The 12380-nt window shown below is 34.0% G+C and overlaps 2 protein-coding genes across 2 annotated transcripts; both read left to right on the top strand.

The window, feature by feature from the left end:
* The first annotated feature begins 9234 nt into the window (after positions 1-9234).
* Positions 9235-10659, top strand: LOC133800339 (uncharacterized). Its single transcript, XM_062238296.1, has 3 exons — positions 9235-10219; positions 10417-10527; positions 10631-10659. Exons 1-3 carry the CDS (start codon positions 9235-9237, stop codon positions 10657-10659), a joined length of 1125 nt encoding a protein of 374 aa, XP_062094280.1.
* Positions 10660-10705: 46 nt separating this feature from the next.
* Positions 10706-12380, top strand: LOC133802510 (uncharacterized). The gene is made up of 2 exons (XM_062240834.1): positions 10706-10925; positions 11100-12380. The coding sequence occupies exons 1-2, from the start codon at positions 10716-10718 to the stop codon at positions 11556-11558; spliced, it is 669 nt and encodes a 222-aa protein (XP_062096818.1). The 5' UTR covers positions 10706-10715; the 3' UTR covers positions 11559-12380.

Here is a 12380-nt window from a genome sequence, read left to right on the forward strand (position 1 = left end):
ACTCCATCTATATCATCACCGGTAATGATCATATCATCAACATATAAGGAAAGAAGAATACGATCTGCATCAGTACACTTAACAAATAGAGTTGAGTCATGATTACTAGGGAGAAACCCAAGAGAAGTAATAACATTGGAGAACCTCTCAAACCATGCTCGAGGAGCCTATTTGAGACTATACAGAGCTTTCTTAAGCTTACAAACTTCTCCATGATTGCGAGGGACCCCAGGAGGAGGAACCATGTAGACCTCTTCATGTAAATAACCATTCAAGAAAGCATTCTTAACATCCAACTGAGATATATTCCACTGACGAGCAGATGCAACTGCTATAAGAGCACGAACAATAGTCATTTTTGCAATAGGAGCAGAAGTTTCCTCAAAATCCATACCATATTGTTGAGAAAATCCCTTAGCCACCAATTTGGCTTTGTAGCGTTCAACAGAACCACTAGACTTGGTCTTGACTTTATAGATCCAACGATAACCAATTGTATGTTTACCAGGAGGTAAGGATACCAAATCCCAAGTATCTGTCTTGTGCAAAGCTGAAAGTTCCTCATTAATAGCATGCTACCAAAGAGGGTCAGTAACTGCTTCTTTATAGGATAAAGGCTCAGAGAGACAATGAATAGATGCAAAAAATGAAGTGAAAGGAGTAGAATAAGACGAATAAACAAAATGTGGTAGTTTAGTAGACTTATGAGTGCGCTGAGGATGACAAGGAGGATCCACAATATCAAAAGGATCTAGAACAGCTGTAGGTGGAGGTGTTTCAGAAATGTTAGCCTGTGAAATACCAGTCAATAGCCCGAGGCTTGCGAGAGTAATGAAGTGGAAAAGGGACTATAGGAGCAAGAGAAGATTCAGACTCTACAATTTGAGGAACTTGAGGAGAAGAGGTACTTGTATGCTCACATAAATGATCAATATGAATAAGATCTGATTTGGTCAAGTTGTGAGTAGTGCTAGGAATAGAAAAGAAGGGTATATGCTCAAGAAAAAAAACATGGCGAGATACATATAATTTTTGAGAAGTTGGATCAAAACAACGATATCATTTTTGGCCATCACCATAACCAAGGAACACACAAAGTGCAGAGCGTGGTGATAGGTTTGTATGCTCTACACTAGGATGAAGAATAAAGCAAGTAGAACCAAAGACTCTCAAAGAAGAATAATCAGGGATATGCCCATATAGTTTTTCAAAATGAGATAAACCTGAAGTGATTGAAGATGGAATCTTATTAATAAGGTTGACTGCAGTGAGAACTGCTTCTCCCCAAAACTGACTAGGCACAGATGAGGACAACAAAAGAGAATGAGCAGTTTCAATAATGTATCTATGCTTTCTTTCAACAACACCATTTTGTTCAGGGGTATCTGTACAAGAAGTTTGATACACAGTTCCATCTAAAGCAAGCAAATCACAGAATTTATTTGAAGTATATTCACCACCTTGATCACATCTAAAACATTTAATAACAACAACATGTTGAGTTTTTACATAAGCTCGAAAACGATCATAAAAATCATAACGACGTTTCATTAGAAAAACCTAACAAAATCGAGTGTGATCATCAACAAAAGAGACATAATATCTAGACCCTCCTTTTGTGGCAATGGGAGAGGGTCCCTACACATCAGAATGAACTAAGTCAAAAGGTGCAACAAAGAATGAAGTACTTTTACTGAAAGGTAAAGCGGAAAATTTAGCAAGTTTACAACCACTACAATCAGAAATATCATGAACTTTCAAATTTCCTAAGGTTCCTGTAGAAGCTAAGAATCTTAAATGGGAAGTTGAAACACGACCAAGGCAAGAGTGCCATAAATAAAAACTAGACGATGAGGGAGACAAACGAAAAGAAGACAGGTCAGCACTAGGAGCTGCAAATATTAGTAATCTCAGCTCATCCAAAACATATAAACCCCCCCGCCTACGACCGGTCCCAATAAGCTTCCGAGACTACAGATCCTACACATGACAAGAAGTAGAAGAAAATGACACTGAGTAACCAGAATCACACAATTGACCAACAAATACAAGGTTTAGTGAAAGTTTAGGAATATGGTAAATGTTAGGAAGTGATAAATGAGGACTGACAACAGTTACAACACCTGGTAATGGCATAGGAGTACCATCAGCAATCATGACAGGCACAGATGATGCAGGACACAAAGAAACAAAAGATTTCGAATGTGGAGACATATGGTGCGAGGCTCCAGAATCTAAAATCCATGTAGAGGAGGTCATACTTGAAGTGCTAGTAGGGGGCTGACCTACCGAAGAAGTGGCAGACATGGCATGTGGCTGCATGCTAAGAAACTTCTGAAATTGTTCTGAGAGGGCAGCAAGAGCAGGATTGGAAGATGAGGCCCCAAAATCATACGAGTCAGATGGAGGTACAGTAGCAGCGGCATTAAATTGCAGAGGACGGTATGGTCGAGATTGTGGGTGGTTGCCAAAATGTGGTTGACTACTATAATGAGGCGGTTGATTACCGAATTGTGGTTGGTTAGCATGATGAGGTGGTCTAAACTGATTTCTCTGCTGCTGTGGCGCACGATTCACTAGTTTAGGACATTGAGCTTTCCAGTGTCCCTTTTGTTTACAAAAAATGCATTCCTCAACCCCAACCTTTGTGTGAGGTTTATTCTCATGGTGAGTAAAAGGTCTAAGAGGAACTGCCGAAACAGAAGGACTAGGTACTGGGAGGATGCCTTTTCTTGCTTGAGACTTGAGATGAATTTCATCAGCCAACAACGCACTGACTACTAAATCAATTGAAGGAAGTGGAGTACGATACAAAATAGTGCCACGCAGCCCCTCAAAGTCATCACAAAGTGCCATTAAAAATTGAACCAGTTGTTGCTCCTCCCTACGAGCAATATAAGGTGCAAAATCTCATAGCTCTTCAGATTCGGTAATAGCTAATTGATCCGAAAGATTTGTCATAACAAAATAGAACTCTTGAATACTCATATCTTTCTGTTCAATAACTCTAATATCTGATTTTAACTGATATTGTTTTGCAAAGTTAGACCGTGTATACAATCTTGCAAGATGATCCCAAACTTATTTTGATGTTTCATACTTAGCTAATTAGGTACCTATTGAGTGTTCCACATATTTGTTTATCCATGTGATCATTTTTTAATTATCCACTTCCCAATTTTCTAGCAAAGTTTCATAATCTACTTTGTCATTTGTAGGTTTAATCATAGTTCCAGAAACATAACCCCACATCTTTTTCCCTTTCAATTTTTTTTTCATCACATAGTTCCCATAAGAGTAATTCTTTCCATCTAACGTCACGCTAATTGAATGAAGGGAATCATCTCTATTACTAGCCATTATAGACACAAGACAAACTTCCAACAGTCAACTTAGTAAAAAAATTCCCAAATTTCACAATCTGACGAAACCCTAAAATTGCAGACGAACACAAAAATCACATACCAGGTTGTTGCAATGGTGCTCCGACCCAAATCGCTGCAATATGAAGAAGACCCAAGCTGCCAATTGGATTCGCGAAAGCTATGGTTACGCTTAAGAAATTCAACTCTATAAACCATTCTTTGATACCATGATAATTATGCAAAGATTACACAATCTATAAAACTTAAAAAGAAAGCAAAAGGCAAAGAGATAGATGAAGAGAGAAAGGGAGGAGCTAAGTATATTGCAAAAGAAAAGAAAATGTTATCTTACAATAAAATAATCAGCCAAGCCGCATAAGATAATATAATAACATAAAAGAATAAAATAGCCTTAAGATAATAACTCTAACAAGGATCAACAGCAAGAAGAGCCAGTTGACACTGTAACCATCGTTCTGAGAATCAATGACTACCGGCTCAGAGCTGTCTTGGTGACACGATGGGCAAGTGGGGAGTTTGGGCTTTAACCAAGAGAGCGGGGCTCTGTCTCTCATATCCTCCTTGGTCCTCTCGATGAAGCTCCCCATCTCCAAGAACTCCTTTATCAAATCCAACTCCATCTCGAATTCATGCCTACAATTCCTGCACCGTAAGTCACCCCTGATCGCCGTTATCCTATTTTCCATCAGGTACAAAGCTGCGCACCTTGCAGGGTTGTGCCATGGCCCAAGGATACAGAGGATGAGAATCTTGCGGCGGCTGAGAGCGGAGCCCAAGTGTAAGAGTGGTCATCTCGATCTCTTTTTGGATTGAGGGTGTGCATTGTGGTAGGGGAGGAAGGGTATAAAGAGACCTGAGCGTAGGGGAATTAATTAGATTTAATAAGAAATTTTGAGGAGGACGAGGTGTAGTAGTGTCATTCTCAAAACTACATTGTGCTTGTTCATTATTGTCCACGTTGAGCTGCATGGCCATGGCTATGGACAATGAATTTGAGAGAGCTTTAGAGAGAGATCTATGAAAAGGAGTTGAAGAATAACGCTTGATTAGAGATGAATGCGTTTATAGAGGGATTAAAAAAACTAATTATTTGTATACTGATATTTTATTAAAGTTAAATTATAATTCAGTTATTTCAAAATTTGATTTAAAATATTATTATACAGTATTATAAAGTATTAAAAAAAAGGATCAGAATTATCTTATATAAGTATATTTTTCAAGTTTGATTACTATTGTATTTACATTTTAATTTGAAACTATTATTATTTAAATTTATTAACTGTTTTGACTCAAGTTTATTTAAAATTCATTATAATTTTTAAATGATTGTTTTCAATCAAATATAATATGTATATATGCATTTTACTTTAAAAATATTTTTTAACCAGAGTTCAATTATTATAAACCGTATTTGAGGCAAATTTTTGACTGCTGGTGGGATGTTACTTTTATTTTAAAAAATCTAGAAATTTAATTTTTTTAATAATATAACAAAAATTAAAAATATACCATTTAAATTTTAAAAAATTAGGGCATGTTTCACATTGTTTTCTATTTTTTTGTTTTCAAAATTGTATTTTTAAAAATGAGAACATAAAACAATTTTTGTAGTTTTCAAAAACAAAAAGTGCTTAGTTAATGTTTTCTAAATAATTTTTTAGTTTTATTTTTTTTAAAAAAGTCTTAAATAAAAATTAATAAATATATTTACAAAGAGAAAAAATATTTTAAAAGTTTGTAATAAATAATGATATTAAATGATGTGAAAGAAAAATTGATGAAAAATAAGGAGAGAGAAAGTAATGACAGAAATTTTTAGAAAGAAAAATTGAAAAGAAAGAAATTGATGCTAGAAAAAGATGAGAGAGAAAATAAGGATATAGAAAGTGATGAGATAGAAAATAATGAGATAATAAGTTATGAGAGAGAAAATAAGGAGGTAAAAAATGATGAGAAAGAAAGTGATGTTTGAGAAAGTCAGGATAGAAAAAGTGAGGAAATATAAATTAATGAGAGATAAAGTGATGTGAGATAATATATAATAATTAGAAATATTATGTGAGAAAAAAATTGAAATTTTTTTTTTGAGAATAACTAAAAACAATTTTGTGTTGTTCTCAATTTTTGTTTTGTTTTTTATAATTTTGTTTTCAAAAATAATTTTTGAAAACAATGTCAAACGCTCCTATTTGTTTTAAAAAAACAGTTTTTAGGTTTTAAAAACAAAAAACAATTTTTTAGTTAAGGAACCAAACATCATTGGGAACTCATTTGAAATTGAAGAGTATTTTACTCTCTTTTTTTGTTTGAATTTTAAAACACATATTTGAAATTGATGAATATAGTGACAAAAATAAATTAGAGTTTTTTTTTTAACTCACACATTCACAACCAATATCTTGTAGTTTAAGCAACAAATTTACTATTTCGGTGAAATATCTATAACTCAAAATTAAGAGGCAATATCATTTTTAAAGCACAAATAAAAAAATTGTTAATTTTTCATTAAATTTTTTTTTTTCATTTTTATTCCTTTTGTTTTCATTCCTCTCAACCAAGTTTACCTTTTGGTTGAGTGGAATTGAAATAGAATGAGAAATGCAATTCCATTATTTGTTTTGTGTTTTGGAGCTTGGTAATGACTTTCCATTGGAATTATAATTCTACCAGAAATCTCAATTACTAATTAAGCCTTAATATAAAATGGAAAGGACTATTATACCTATTATCTTTTTTTTTTCCTTTCTAAATGGGTATTTAATTATTTTGTGTCTTGTGTTTACAATAATGCTCATTTGGTATGTTATATTTTGAAATTGTAAATATTTAGTACGCTGTATTTTGAAATCTTACATATTTGTTACCCTAACTTAAATTTAATTAATAAAATTTTACCAATTTAATCAAACTGTTCTCAATTATATGAGTTCCAAATTCAAATTGAATTACTTAATTATATATAATTGTTGACTCGTTTTTTCATTAACTTGTACAGAGCAATAAATGAAAAGTTGTTTTGTGTGTAAAATCTCAAAGCGGAACTTAGTGATGGACACTGAGCCAAAGAAAAGAGAAATAAATGCAATGATAAATGAATGAGACAAATATTTATAGTAATTTGACCAAAAAAAGATGACCTACGTCCACTTTAGTCAGTATTATTTATGATGAACTTTGAACACTCAAGAACAAGCACACTAAGTTTGATCTTGTTCTTGGGCCAGTCACAGTAATAGAGAGTAGGAGCTTTTTCCGAAAATGAAAAGTTACTTGTTTTTTTGACCCTTATTACATTTCAGTTTGCACTATTTATAGTCTCGGAGATAGGAAGAACTAACGGTGACAACTTATTTCCCAATCAGGCTAAATTTCGGTACACTTGGCTGGAAGTAGGTTTATGTGTCACCAAAAATGGTAATTCGATGTGTCATGTTTATTTAAAGGTTGAAGGCGCACTATGGTGCGGGAGAAGGCTCGGATGGCGAGGGCCACCGACGAGCAGCGCGCTCCCTCGGTGGCCGGCAAGCATGGGTGGCGACTGACGGGGTCTCTGGTGACCAACTAGGACTCTTAGAGACTAGTTGGGGCTTGTGGTATGTATTAGTTCGGCTAGTGCGGCCGACTAGGGCGATTGGCTAGGACCATTTTCTTCTTACGATTTGCGTTAACTAGTCATCTAGGGATCATTTGGCATCACACAATGATAGAAGTATGCCGGTTCTTGCAAGACCCGCCTTTTCCTAAATGTTGGGAGAGTGGTGAGGGCACTCCTCACGTCGGTTGGTGGCGACTGTTGTGCCTTGCCACTTTGTCTTGACACGTCATCGCTTCGCGGGCCGCCACTTGAAAGTGCCGAATTTTGGGTATAACAATAACTTATGGCAGTTTGGTTATATTGATAAAATTTGATTTATTAAATTTGAGTCTAGGGTGACAAATACATATGATTTTAAAATATAAAATACCATATGAGTATTATTGAAAAAAGATGATACCAAATCGATACTTTGCACAAACATGGTAACAAATAAGTAAATTCCCATTCTAAATTACGAAATTAATAACCTTTTTGACTAATATTTCTTTTCTTGCAGCTAGTAACCTGTCTTCACCAGCATCTTCTTTATTAGTATTATTATTAGGGAAATTTTCATAAATATGGCCTTTTAGCCATAATTGTGCAAAAATATGGGAATCAATCTTTTTATAATATGTATGGAAGATTTTATACAAGGAAAACTTAGAATATGGGAAAAATAAGTACATGCCATAATTGAAATTTAAACAACAACACATCAGCACAAATCAGGGGTACACATGTAATTACCCATTCAATCCTCCTCTCCTCTGCTCATTTGCTCATGCGTGAAACATGATAAAAAAAACACGTTACTATTCCTTCCATCTCCAGCACGCAATTCTCCGGTGATAGCTTCCTTCTCCGGCAACGACTCGTATCTCCGGCGATCACCACAACAATCGACCAACTCTAGCAAAGGTTTGACCTCATCTTCTGTCAAAAAAATGCAAGAAAAATCTGATCACTAAACAAATGGTCCCTTTCTGCAGAAATAAAAAAAATTCCAACATTCTTCCAATCAAACCAGCTGCAATCTTTGAAGATTCCGGCGACCTGCATATCCACTACACGATCAAGAAAACAAGGTTTGCAAGAAACCGTTTCCTCTGTCAACTCTGTTCTGCTGTCATTTTTTTTTTGCAAACTATGTTCAATCTACTATATTATTTGCAACTATTATCTTGATTATAATAAAAATGATCATGATCAAATGTGCTTGCTGGAAAACAAAAACAATTTATAAACTAAAAAATAGGAAAAAAAATATCGAAGCACACTGGTTTGTATACATTGATTAACCAGAAAAAAAACAAGAAACATTCAGAAACATTAGGACAACCAGTTACTTGGAATAACATGCAATAAATTCAACTAAAATGTTTCAGTACGGTATGCAATTACAGATTAAGGGAACCAGTTACCTTCCCACTGGTTTTTCTACATTCATTAACCAAAAAAAATAGGCAAGAAACAAGAACTCTGAAAATTTGACACTCTAATTTATCTTTACAAAAAAAAAAAAAATTTATTTGATGTAGCTGGGAAGATTTACTACAAAAACAATCAGTAACAATAGGGTAACCAGTTACCCTAAAAAACAGAAAATAAATAAAACTAAGAGGAAATTACAACTATATAAAACTAAGGGTCATTATTAAGGTAACCAGTTACCCTGCAAAAAAAAAAAAAAAAATGTGTAAAACTAAGTGTAACAAGTTACCCTGCAACAACAATCAATATATATAACTAATTTGAAAAACATAAAATATATAAAACTAAGTGTGACTAGTTACCCTACAAAAGCTAAATGTTTCAGGAGAATATGTGATTAAATATTAAGTTAACCAGTTACCTAGCCCATTTAGAACCAACTAACTGCTTAAAAAATTGCCAAATATTACAGATATGGACAATATTACTTCTTTGGTTCAATATGGAGGCAATTGGAATGAAAACAACGAGTACCAAGGATACACAATGTCTGGGATATTAATACCACCAAATTGTTCTCTTGACAACTTGGTGAATTTGATAAAAAAGGAGATAAAGGAAAAAACAGCAACTATTGAAGTTTCTTATCAAGTAGAAAAAGGAACACCACCAATGAAGGTTGTAACAGACAATTCAGTGTTGTTCTTCCTGGAAATAAAGAAAAAAGTTGCTACTAAAATAACAGACTTACCATTGTGTGTCACTATAATTCAAGAATCAAACAATGAAAATGGCCTTCTTCTACTAGCAAATTAGAAAGCTACAACAGAAGAAATGGAGGTGGGGACATTATTAATGCAAGCAAATCAAGCTTCCATCAATGAACAAATGTTACTTGAAGAAGGAATGTCAAGCACAACAAATGAGGGCATAAATGTGTCATACATACCCCATTTTGCTGAAGAAGTAGCTGATTTCATAATTGAGGACAATACAAAAAGAAAAAAGAAGTTGGATGAAATCCAACTAGTAATATCTGATTACAGAGTGAACACAATAGAGCAAGGACAAATTTACAAGGATAAGAACACAGTCAAATCAACCCTTAGCTACTATGCAATGCTGCATAACTTCCAGTTCAAAACAAAAAGATCAGAACCTAGAGAGTACCTAGTTACTTGCGCAGATGAAAAATGCAACTGGTTGGTGAGAGCATCTAAGTATAGAAATCAAGATTTATTCAAGGTACGGAAATGCAATCCAAATCACACTTGCTCTGTTGAAATTGTTTTGGAAGACCATAGGCAAGCAAAAAGCATCGTAGTTGGGGAATTAATAAAGAATAAGTACAAGTCAATCAAAAGAAATTACACTCCAAATGACATCATGAATGATATGAATGATGACTTTGGAGTAACTATGGGATACACAAAAGCATGGAGATCAAGAGAGAAAGCTTTGCGTCTAGTAAGAGGGAACCCCGATGATTCATATCAGAAGTTGCCAATATATCTTTACATGTTGAAGAAAGCAAATCCAGGAACAATAACACACCTACTCACAGACAAGGAAGATAGATTCAAATACCTATACATAGCTTTCTCTAACTCAATCAAGGGTTGGAGATACTTGAGGCCTATAATTGTTGTTGAAGGAACTTTTTTGAAAAATGCACATGGTGGTACCTTGTTTTCAGCATCAACGTTAGATTCAAACAACAACATTTTCGTGTTGGCTTTTGGAATATCAGACTCCGAAAATGATAACTCATGGCTATGGTTCTTCTCCAAACTGCGAGAAACCTATGGAGAACCCGAAGGTATGATAGCTTCAACGATATATTCTTGTTTACAAACAAATAGGAACATTTTACCAAAACAAAATACACAAATACATGCTATTTCTTTTAGAATCTGACCAAAGTAACTGGTTACCTTCACTAAAATAATAATAAAAAAAAAAATTGAAAAATACTTAGTTTTTGTTTTTTTATATTAAAATATTTGTACTCCACAGGATTGGCTATAGTTTCTGACAGACATAAGAGCATAGACAATGCAGTACATATGGTGTACCCAAATGCTTTCCATGGAGCTTGCATGTTTCACTTACTCAATAATTTGAAAGGCAAGTATGGGAGCCATGGAGAAGAACTACAAATGAAATTCATTGCAGCAGCAAAAGCATACACACAGACAGAATGTGAAAACTACATGAAATGCCTTGATAGAATTGATAGACGCATTAGGCCCTATTTAGAAAAAGCCAAGTATGAAACTCGGGCAAGATCATACTCGCCAACAAAAAGATACACCATGATGACATCCAACATCGCAGAATCACTCAACGCTGCACTAAAAGCTGCAAGAAATCTCCCCATTGATATCTTGGTTGAATGCCTTAGAAGTTTGGTTCAAAAGTGGGTTTGGAACAACTCAAATAATGCAAATGGAACATTCACAAAAGTCTCTACAGCAATAGAAAATGAATTGAGACATGACATTGTTTCAAAAATGAAGTATGAGGTATGCAACTAAACATATTCTTACAAATCCTTATTCTGTCAATTGATGGTAACCAGTTACCTTCCATAAAAACAGGAAATTTTTTTTACACAGAAGCATAACTAGTTACTTTAAATCTTAAGTCTAGTTAAAATGTTTATTATCTGATTCTAATTCATGACAAACTATTTTTAGGTCTTGCCTTTCAACACAATAGAATACCAAGTTCGTGATCAAAAGGGGATAAATTTCACAGTAAATATACATAATAGAACATGCACTTGCAATAGGTTCCAAGAAGATGAAATACCTTGTGGCCATGCAGTAGCTGTCATTGCAAAAAGAAACTTGAGTGTCTATGATTATTGTGCAAAATTCTACAGAACAGAAACGTTGAAAGCATTGTATCAAGAAAATGTTCATCCTTTGCCCCATAAAGATGAATGGAATCTCCCACAACACTTGGACATACTAGTGCTGCCTCCAAATTCAACAATCCCTGCAGGAAGACCAAGAAAGAAACGAATAAGATCAAGAGGGGAAAATAAGGTAATAATCACCTGTGGGAAATGTGCACAACCAGGACATAACAGGAAGACTTGCAGGAATCCTCCATTTCAGAAGCCAAATAAACAGAAAAAGCCAAAGACATAGATTCACATTCTACAGCAAAACAAACCTTTCATAGCTTTACTCATTGAAAGAAAGACTTTCATATTCATCAAGTATCATTCAGAATTTTAATAAGATTGTTTCAAATTGAAACACATTGATTGGTTATGCGAACTTATAAAATCCTTTCAAAATAATTTCTTGGATTTGTTTGCTTCTATTTTTCAATGCTACAATCACTATAAATAAACCATGACGGAAAAAAAATGATCATACCCAGTTACCAATAATTAACAACAAAAACAACGATATGGGTAACTGGTTACCCTGAAGTTTCAATACAAGGTAAATTACCCCACTATAACAATCTAGAACCCAAAAAAAAAAAAAAAAGAATTAAAACCTTTACTTTCTTCTATCACAAACTCGTCTATATATAATATTAAAGTTACTTTAATATTAATTTAATAAATTGGTTGCATAACTATAAAAAAGACAAGCTTAGGGAAAAAAAAAACACTTAAGTAACCAGTTACCCTCGGTATATTAGGAAACAAACAGCCTGAGTACCTAGTTACCCTCAAATATCACCAATAAAATTAGTTAAACAACCCAACTAAGAACTAGTTTCCCTCAAGTTATTCCATAAAACAGTGGAAAAAAATACAAAAACAAACAGAAAACTAGCTACCTGATTTAAAGTGTTATCTAAAATATATATTAATACATGTAATTAACAAACAACAAACCAATGGGGAAAAATTAAAATAAAAACAATTAAGTAACCAGTTACCCTTGGTATGTTAGAAAATAAACAACCTGGGTACCTGGTTACCCTCTAAATCATTCTTCCAAAAAGCTTAC

This window comes from Humulus lupulus, chromosome 9, assembly GCF_963169125.1.
Source record: "Humulus lupulus chromosome 9, drHumLupu1.1, whole genome shotgun sequence".
In the NCBI taxonomy this organism is placed as follows: domain Eukaryota; kingdom Viridiplantae; phylum Streptophyta; class Magnoliopsida; order Rosales; family Cannabaceae; genus Humulus; species Humulus lupulus.

Coding starts and splice junctions, on each gene's coding strand:
- LOC133800339 (XM_062238296.1), top strand. CDS start 9,235: ATGGAGGTGGGGACATTATTAATGCAAGCAAATCAAGCTTCCATCAAT. Junction 10,220..10,416: donor AACCTATGGAGAACCCGAAG/GTATGATAGCTT, acceptor TGTACTCCACAG/GATTGGCTATAGTTTCTGAC. Junction 10,528..10,630: donor CTTACTCAATAATTTGAAAG/GCAAGTATGGGA, acceptor ATGCCTTGATAG/AATTGATAGACGCATTAGGC.
- LOC133802510 (XM_062240834.1), top strand. CDS start 10,716: ATGATGACATCCAACATCGCAGAATCACTCAACGCTGCACTAAAAGCT. Junction 10,926..11,099: donor TTTCAAAAATGAAGTATGAG/GTATGCAACTAA, acceptor AACTATTTTTAG/GTCTTGCCTTTCAACACAAT.